We start from the raw sequence: 10349 nt of genomic DNA, 5'->3' as shown, positions 1-10349 counted from the left end.
CTATGAACAATAGTATTCCACCCCAAGTGTCAGCATATTGAAATATGGCACAAAGAGTAACAACACCCAACTGGGTAAAGTAACCATGGAAAAGTAGAGGGATTTCAGGTGTATAGTAACAATGGCTTTTCAGAAAATTTCCAATCTATTTTCAGCAGTAGATCTGGGTATTTCCAAAGACGACGACCTATGCAAAAATTATTAATGGAATTATAAAACACCTTCATTAAAACAGTGAGTTGTTCCTCGAATGAGTGATTTTCATAAAATCGACAAAAACAATCCAACCATATTTAAGAAGTGAAATAATGTTATGCAGATACTTTATTATAAATAAGATTGTTCTCAGATGATTTCTAAGCGGCAAACTGTAGGGGCATTTAAAGACACAAAGCTAAAGGAATGAGGATACATGCCTACTTGCAGCATGTTTCCATTGAAGAAACCAGGAGTCATCTAAACTCGCTGTACACATTATACGGAATACATACATTTTCTGACATTTCGAGCTTGGTCACCAGTACCTGTAATCTTGCGAGAATATATTCCCACATAAAAGTTTTTAAAAGCAAACATACAATCATACATTTGTTCACATAGTTATTAAAAAATACTGCAGATGGTGAATGTCAACAATTTTAAAGTCTGAACATAAATTAAAAAGTCTACAATAGTTCTTTCCCACTTGAAGCTTAAAGCACTTTTGTGGCATTATTTCCAACGTATCAGATTTGACTTGCAGTTCAGATTCTGACACAAGAAGCACTTTTACAAAGCCTACAGGAGAAATACGACCAACAGTACTCCCAAGTGTTTTGAATCTCCCCACTTTTAGGCAATGATCAAAAAAAACCATTTTCAAAGCACTTTCCATAGGACATTAAAATATTCATGAATGTTATTCACCTTGTCTTAATGCTTTGAAAATCTTCTTTGGAAGAGGTGACTGGAGAACCAAAAGCATAACAATGTAAAAATCTGAGGTAAAACCCTTTGAAGAGTTAGATAAGGAGCTTGAATGTCAGGATATAGTTCTGTTGTATCCACCATTTAGATGTTTTTCAAGCCAGAGTTCAGCTAGCTGCATTGTCGATCCAAATGTACTTGCTTTGGACCCTAGACACATCTTGTATTGCTTAGGATCTATGTTAGGATCACAGTGAACAGGGTGGTAAATGTGGACAACCCCAATTTCTTGGCTTCTAAATGCAGTCAAGCCGGAAGAGATCACCTTAGTAAAAAGATCAACATCCTCCAGCCCCCAACCCTGAATGGAAGTATCGAATCCGCCAACTTGCAATAAATCGCTCTTGTATATGCAAACAATTCCAAAGCCATAATCCCTCCAGAAACCGGTCTTCTTCGTGAAAACAAAGTTGTTATCATTTACAGGGTTCCCACCATAAACTATTTTTGGGTCATACTGACTAAAAATTACAGGAAAATAAACTTGTTCTCCCTGAATTGTATTGTCCCTACATCTCTGCAGAAAGTCTGGAATAAAAATTAAGTCAATGTCGCAGAAGAGCAACAAACTGTCATTATGTAACGAAGAGGAGCCCATTTCTAGGGCCAAGCCTCTAGAGAACTCTCCCCTCATTGGGAGAATGGTCATATCTGCTGTAGGATACTTTCGGCTGAGCTCATTCATTAACTGCATGTGATTGCCTTCGTCTGGGACTGAATCAGAATTGAATAACAATATGGATAATTTTACATTCTGCTTTGGAATAAGGCAAGTTTTCTCAAAGTTCTCCATGAACCGGACAAATATGTCGTACCTTCCAGTGAGGGGGACTAGGATGTGAACTTTCTGGTCATTACGCTGCTTCAGCTCTTTGGTGCTCTCTGTGAATTGGAACGGTGAAAAGATCTTCAGTGAGTTTGAGAGGAAGGAGAATGACTGAGCCTCGCTGTTTATGCTTTCTGCAAGCTCTCTGGCATTAAGTTCTTCAGCCTCCTTCATGAATGGTTTACTGAACGATTGTTGAATGTAAGCATGGCGTCTCACAGGAACAGTTACCTTTCTCCCTTTATGCTTCTTGTAAAGTAGCAACAGATCCAGGATGTAATCTGCACCATACATGGGATTAACTCTGCGATAGCCATATTGAATTTCTTTAAATTCAATTACACGTCCTCTTGTCTTAGAATTCCAGTTGATCATTTCCATAACTTGCATTATACAGTCATCCAGGGCTGCACGCAGCATACTGTTGATGCCTTGCCGAGGGATTTGTGTCTCCACCATGCTGTAAAGGTGCTTCCCAGTCAGAAATTCCCACTCAAGGACCTCGTTTCTGTCTTGAGGCTGGAAACGCATAAAAGAAGGCATCATACCAAGCTGTTGATCCTCCTTGCGCACTTCAGTATTGCTGAGCTTGCTCATGGAAGCGCTTTCTCGATGCAACTGGATGGTGCGATGGCGTAGCTCTGAAACTTTCCGGGTTAGCAAGTAGTTATGCAGTCTATATTGATAGGAGGGTCTTTTATTGGGATGGAGTGTGATAGCATTATGAATCTTGCTGTTATGCAAATCCTGAATGTACCCCTTTTTGTTGTGCTCATAATTCTCATAGAAGAGCTGCTGCATCTGTTGATGTGAAAGAGAAAAATAAAATTAAGAAGAGGGTATTGCTAAGTGCAGATCTGCATGTACTTCTCTTTCAATAAAATAGTTTTCAAATGCATTGTAACAGAAAGGTTTTAACAAGCAATATCCATAAAATTATTTTCCAGGCAACATTCCTAAACATAAATATAAACTGTTGGCTGATCAACTGTGGTGCAAATTATATGAAAGGTCTGCCATTAAATGCTGCTGGCCATAACACCCTCTGACTTTGATGACTTCCTGTGTTTATTAGATCTCACTATTGATGCCATTCCATTATTTCTCTCAAAGGAAAGCCAAAACTAAAATTGCATTTAAGTTAAAACACTCTATTTTCGCAGTATTTTATTTTTTTAAAGTTTTTCTGCACCTAATCCTCATATACAGTAGAAAAGAATTTATTGGTTGCAATTGCAATCTTTTTTTTAATGCTGCCACAACCATGTCAGTTTTCAAATCTATTCAATTATTTGCAATCTTTCTCAACCCAATTGTATTTATTTTTTAACATAAATGCAAATGACAACCTAAAGGTATTCTTGCCATTAAAGTAAGAAAATACTGATTAACCAAAAGTATCTGAAATAAATAACAGCAGTGCCACAATGTAAATCAGCGGGAACTGTTGATTCAGGACCTTGTTAATTGATCATTAATCAGTTACAGAAAAACAATCGACAGACACACGTTTTGGAGTAACACAACAGGCCAGGCAGCATCTCTGGAGAAAAGAAATAGGTGACGCTTCGGGTCGAAATCCTTCTTCAGACTGAGCAAACAATAGCTATGTGAATTAACTGTAGGAAGTTTGCTAACAAGAGGGAACCAAGTGCAAGTCAATTGTGTCGTCTAGGTCGCTGATTAGTAGAAATAATTGGTCAGCTGGCTTGTGTCAAAGAGGCATCTGCAACAAAGGAAAAATTACAGCCATCCTGATCTTGGTCTTGGTGGATCAGTCAACTGACCCACACCTGAGTTATTGAAGGGTGGGTGCAGGATAGTCTGAAGATAAGGACAAGGTTGTGCCAGTATAAACTTGATACTCAAATGCCAATACACACGTGACATATCCTGCCCATGTGCATCTTTAAATTACCAATTGGACCTCCATTGGTTAAGCTGTAATTGGCACAATAACCTTTTTAGCTGTGTAATGATGTGTCATGTCATAGAAACATAGACATAGAAACATCGAAAATAGGTACAGGAGGAGGCCATTTGGCCCTTCGAGCCAGCACCCCCATTCAATGTAGTCATGGCTGATCATCCACAATCAGTAACCCGTGCCTGCCTTCTCCCCATATATTTTTATTCCGCTAGCCCCAAGAGCTCTATCTAACTCTATTTTAAATTCATCCAGTGAAAAGGCCTCTACTGCCTTCTGTGGCAGAGAATGCCAAAAATTCACAACTCTCTGGGTGAAAAAGTTTTTTCTCATCACAGTTTTAAATGGCAGCCCCTTTATTCTTAGACTGTGACCCCTGGTTCTGGACTCCCCCTACATTGGGAACATTTTTCCTGCATCTAGCTTTTCCAGTCCTTTTATAATTTTATATGTTTCTACAAGAACCCCTCTCATCTTTCTAAATTCCAGGGAATACAAGCCCAGTCTTTCAAATCTTTCCTCATATGACAGTCCTGCCATCCCGGGGATTAACCTCGTGAGCCTACGCTGCACTGCCTCAATAGCAAGGGATGTCCTTCCTCAAATTAGGATGCCAAAACTGCACACAATACTCCAGATATGGTCTCACCAGGACCCTGTACAACTATAGAAGGACCTCTTGAAAAGCCCTGTCCTATTGTACGAGTTCATTCAAAGAGTTCTCCCGAGTTTGCCCTGATTTTAACTCGGAGATTTATGGTAATAGCCGCTCGTCGGTACTCGGGGCTCTCGTGGACATTTTTCAACATGTCGTTAGCGAGTCTCCCCGAGTACCTGCCCTTAGAGTTACAAGCCGCTAAGCATTGTCCCCGAGCTCCGATGTACCCGCTACGTTCATTCTCCGTGCTTACCACGAGCTTGATTTTTTTTTAAACTCGGGAGAGCTCTTGAATGAACTCGCATTGTGGGACGGCAATTACTCCTATACTCAAATCCTCTTGTTATGAAGGCTTTCTTCACTGCCTGATGTACCTGAATGTTTACTTTCAGTGACTGGTGTACAAGGACACCCAGGTCTCGTTGCACTTCCCTTTTTCCTAATTGACTCCATTGAGATAATAATCTGCCTCCTTGCTCTTGCTGCCAAAGTGGATATCCTCACATTTATCTACATTTTTTCTGCATCTGCCAACACACTCAACCTGTCCAAGTCACCCTGTAGCCTCCTAGCATCCTCTTTGCAGTTCGCACTGCAACCCAGCTTTGTGCCATCTGCAAATTTGCTAGAGTAACTTTTAATTCCATCATCTAAATCATTAATATATATTGTAATATATATATATGCCGAGCCTTGCAGCATGCCACTCACCACTGACTGCCATTCTGACAGGGACCCGTTTATTTCTACTCTTTGTTTCCTGTCTGCCAACAAATCTATCCATGTCAATACCCTACCCCAATACCATGTACTCTAATTTTGCCCACTAATCTCCTGTGTGGGACCTTATCAAATGGTTTCTGAACGAGCAGATACACTACATCCACTGACTCTCCTTCATCCATTTTACTTGTCACATGCTCAAAAAATTCCAGAAGATTAGTCAAGCAGGATTTCCCCTTCATAAATCCATGCTGTCTCAGACCGATCCTTTTACTGCTATCCAAACTGCGCCGTTTTTCTTCTTTAATATTTGATTCCAGCATCTTCCCCACCGATGTCAGGCTAACTGGTCTATAATTCTACATTTTCCCTCTTGCTCCTCTCTTGAAAAGCTCCTATCCACAGGAAGTGATCCTGAATTTATAGAACATTGGAAAATGATCACCAATGCATTCGCAATTGCTAGAGCCACCTCCTTGAGTACCCTGGGATGCAGAACTTCAGGCCCTAAGGATTTATCAGCCTTCAGTCCATCGGTCAACCCAATATTATTTCTCTCCTAATGCAAAATGTTTTCAGTTCCTCTGTCTCCCTAGATCTTCTGTCCTATAGTACATCTGGGAGATTGTTTGTGTCTTCCTTAGTGAAGACATAAACAATCTCAAACTATCTCAAACTCACACAACAAGTACCTGTTCAACTCTTATGCCATTTCCTTGTTCCCTATAATTTCACCTGTTTCTGCCTTCAAGGGACCCATATTTGTCTTTATTAATATTTTTCTCTTAACATACCTAAAGAAGAATTTATAATCCATCTTTATATTTTTGGCCAGCCTACCCTCGTACTTCATCTTTTCACCCCGTATTGCCCTTTGTTACCTTCTGTTGTCCTTTGAAAGTTTCCCAATCCTCTAGCTTCCGATTCAGATTCAGATTGCTGTGTTCAACACACATTGTCTTGTCAGTGTACAGTTTATTCCATACATTTAACTTCCCTTGTCAGCCACAAACGATTTGCCTCTTACTCCGGGGGGGGGGGGTGATTAGACCGAGGTCTTTCTTCCTCTTTGGCCATGAAATGTTCCTACATCTGGTTCGGCAACGGAGGACCTTAGCGCTCCCAGGGAAAGTCCATGGTTGGGGTGCAGTCATTGCTGTTCCGCCACGCTTGTCAGATTCAATGCGTGGAACCGGTGATGCGTTGGGCAATTTTCACCACCCTCTGCAATGCCTTCCCGCTACCCTTTGCTGTGTTACACACCTTTTCTTTTAGTTTTATTCCATCCTTAACTTCCCTTGTCAGCCACGGTTGCCTCTTACTCCCCTTAGAATCTTTCTTCCTCTTTGGAATGAAATGATCCTACATCTTCTGGATTATGCCCAAATATTCCTGCCATTGCTGTTCCACCATCATTCCTGCGAGGATTATTTTCCAGTCGACCTTGGCCAGCTCCTCTCTCATGCCTCCATAGTCCCCTTTGTTCAACTTTTGTCCACAGGCAGTTATTAGAAAGAAGGAAGTGGTAGCAAATACAAGTTGTTACATTTTTGTCACCCAATTTGATATTGTTTGATACTAGGGTTTTGTTGGCAAGTGTAATCGTCATCTGGTGTAACACATCTGTCATCCAGCTTGTTCGTGAACATGCATTTGACCCTCCCTATTCAGGAGGAAAAATAAATGAGAAAGGAAGAGAAGGTAACATAGGGTCGGCTTTCCTTCTATTCTGTTACCATTTTTAAGTTTCTGTTGTGACAAAACTGCCTTCCCTTAACTTGGGACAAAGGAAAAAAAAAAGAATGGCCAGCTATCACTGCTTTGGAGCATGAGGACATATAACTGACTGATACAAAGGAGGATCCTAACATTGGTGGAAAACTTTGAAGCTCCCTGGTGCACTGAGTGAAATTCAACGCATTTCATAAAAACATAATGCAGTAAATTCATACAGTTGAGTGTAACTAGAACCATTGACTCTTTAACTCATGTTTGAAATGTCAAGAGCTCTCAAAACAATGATTGCTGTTGCTAAACAACCCCCTGCATTATGTAACTTATGGACTATTGTAAAATGTTGCAAGACCTCCAAAAATACATGAAATTAATAAACTGAACACTAAATCCAATTCTATTACAGTTTATGTAAAAAGAAAACAAGATTTTGGTTAAAAAAAACTCAATACCACTTAAAGCGCAAAATAAAGGATTTTACTAAATTTAACGGTATCCCCACAAATAACAAAACAGATTAGAAAGTATTTTTCGGATGCATTATTAAGATACCTGATTTATCAGGCTGGGCCTGATATAAAAAATGATGATAGACACAAAAAGCTGGAGTAACTCAGCAGGTCAGACAGCATCACTGGAGAAAGGAAATAGGTGACTTTTCAGGTCTCTCCAGAGGGGCTGTATGACTCGCTGAGCTACTCCAGCTTTTTGTGTCTATCTTCGGTTTAAACCAGCATCTGCAGTTCTGTCCTACACATAGAAATTGATTAGCCCAGCTCCGCGAAGCACCTTGATAATCTACAGCCGCAACCTGGGATGCTGCTTTGCAGGTAAAGTGTAATGTACCTGAACACATCTGTGATTGATGATGACAGAAATTTGAGTCGTGACATCTGATCAAGGAAAGTACATCCTTGCCCGGCTGCTCCCTTCCAGCGTATGAATTATGCATGCCAACATTCAGCAAAGGAGGTTTAATTATACATGGGCAGCCTGATTGTAGCTAATCAAAATGTGAAACTAGGAGTCTGGTACTGTTTACTGTAGTCTCCAATGGATAAAGAAAATTAATGATCAACAGAGAAACCTTCTAACCTAAGGCAAGTTGAAATGGTAGAAAAAAAGATAATAGACAATAGGTGCAGGAGTAGGCCATTCGGCCCTTCGAGCCAGCACCGCCGTTCAATGTGATCATGGCTGATCATCCCAAATCAGTACCCCGTTCCTGCCTTTTCCCCATATTCCCTGACTCCGCTATCCTTAAGAGCCCTATCTAGCTCTCTCTTGAAAGTATCCAGAGAACTGGCCTCCACCGCCCTCTGAGGCAAAGAATACCACAGATAAAAACTACATTTCAAGAAAAGATTTCTGGTTTGGAGAGTGTTGGGTTTATTAATTTCATGTATTTTTGGAAGTCTCTAAATAAGTTTCAAAACCAGCATTATAGTTCCTAGAAATGTACCATTGCTCACTGGGCTAAAACACTCTCAATAGTACTGTATTTCTGTTGAGTGTTCAGATCAGATGTAGGTTCTGAGTGAATATTTGAGTTTTGACAGGATAGGAAAGGTTTAGAGGTACATGGGTCAAATGGAGGCAAATGAGCTAAGCACCGTTATGCATCTTGGTTGGCATGGACACAATGGGTTACAATGAAGGATGTGCTTCCATGCTGTAAAAATATGAATCTTTAGCGCTTCTGTACCTTTTAAATATTGCCCACAAGCTTGCACCATAATTGTTTGAACTAGGAAGGAGATAAAGACAGTATATGTGCCTTTCTGAGCTAGTTCGATATTAGCAACTGGTTGGCGCCAAGCAGAAGATCATAGCTGAGATTATAAATCCACTTTCACGTGAAGGGATATGAAACACCTCCCAAATGATCCCAAGATAGACCAAAGCTCAGTCACAGACTGTTGAACTATATTATACTGATTTTCTTCAGGCTGTAGATTAATGCAGATTATTCTAACATGGCATTGTCTGCACCAAATAAATGGCTTGTCATGTTTAAAGCTGGCAACAATTCTGGATATTTTTCTATGAAAAGGATGTATTTTTATTGAAAATTATATTTGACTAAAAACTTATTGAATTTATATAGCCTGAAACTAAAAAATGGAAATCCTCGTTTCTTTAGATGTTTGGTACTGTCAGAATATTCAATTCTCACTTAAGAATCTGCAGATATTGGAATTCTAGCTTTTTCATGCAAATTTTATAGATTCATGCATTTACTGAAACAACAAATTATTTCAGCTGGATTTACTATATAACTAATCTATTGTAACTCTTTAAGTACCTCACTGGGGAAAAAGAATTGCATCAGGCTCGTTTGTTTGAAGTAGGTGTAATTTTAATCTGAACATGTTGTAAAATTTGACTGTTCATTTTTAAGCCAAAATATCTGAGCATTTTACAAATGCCAGGCACTGCTTTTTCATTACATGCATTTTACCCACTCTGCGAGTGGCAAACAATCCTTGATATTCCACTACTACACATGATTTAACCTGTATAGTGAGTGTACCGGGACTCAAGATGACATCCATTTCCAAGGAACATAGTGAATTAATCTAATCCATACAATCCCTTTTACGCTTTAGACATTAGTGATACAGTGACCTTCGATACAGTGAACCATAACATCCTGCTCACCAGACTCAAAAGACCTCGGCATTGAAGGCTCTGCACTCAGCTGGCTCCGTTCCTACCTTTCCAACAGATCCCACTTCATCTCTCTCCACAACCACACCTCTGCTACAGCCACAGTCACTCAAGGCGTTCCCTAAGGCTCCGTACTCGGCCCCCTCCTCTTCATCATCTACATCCTCCCCCTTGGTCAGATACTCCGCCACTTCAACCTGGACTTCCACTGTTACGCCGATGACACCCAGATCTACCTCGGCACCAAATCCCCCCACAACCCCCCTCTCCCATATCAACTCCTGTTTGTCAGCTATAAAAACCTGGATGCAACATAACTTCCTCAAACTCAACAGCGATAAGACAGAATTCCTCCTCATAGGCTCCAAAGCCACACTCAACAAAATTAATAACCCCACTCTCACCATCGACGGCACCACTGTTTCCCCATCTGCCCAGGCCCGCAACCTTGGTGTGATCTTTGATTCCACCCTCTCCCTTGAGCCTCACATCCGCCATGTCATTAAAACCTCCTTCTTTCATCTCCGCAACATCGCCAAACTCAGACCCTCTCTCACACCTCCCACTGCTGAAAGACTCATCCATGCCTTCATCTCCTTCCGACTGGACTATTGCAACTCACTTCTCCTTGGCATCAGCTCCACCTACATCAACCGACTCCAACTGGTCCAGAACGCAGCCGCCCGACTCATCACCCACACCAAATCCTGGCATCACATCACTCCAGTCCTCAAACAACTTCACTGGCTTCCCATCTCCCACCGGATCACCTACAAAATCCTTATCCTCACCTACAAAGCCCTCCACTATCTGGCCCCCCCATATCTCACTGACCTCCTCTCCCC

At 40.8% G+C, this 10349-nt stretch overlaps 1 protein-coding gene across 1 annotated transcript in view; it reads right to left on the bottom strand.

Moving 5' to 3' along the window:
* Positions 1 to 292: 292 nt before the first annotated feature.
* LOC129695677 (chondroitin sulfate synthase 3-like) overlaps positions 293 to 10349 on the bottom strand; it is a 251506-nt gene continuing 241449 nt past the window's right edge. The window contains exon 2 of the mRNA XM_055632843.1: positions 293 to 2593. Within this exon, the coding sequence (XP_055488818.1) occupies positions 1022 to 2593 (1572 nt within the window). The 3' untranslated portion in view covers positions 293 to 1021. The remainder of the gene's footprint in view (positions 2594 to 10349) is intronic.

Source organism: Leucoraja erinacea, chromosome 3, assembly GCF_028641065.1.
Source record: "Leucoraja erinacea ecotype New England chromosome 3, Leri_hhj_1, whole genome shotgun sequence".
NCBI lineage: Eukaryota > Metazoa > Chordata > Chondrichthyes > Rajiformes > Rajidae > Leucoraja > Leucoraja erinaceus.
The sequence above is the reverse complement of the archived record's forward strand: the minus strand, read 5'-3'. Positions and strand labels throughout refer to the sequence as shown.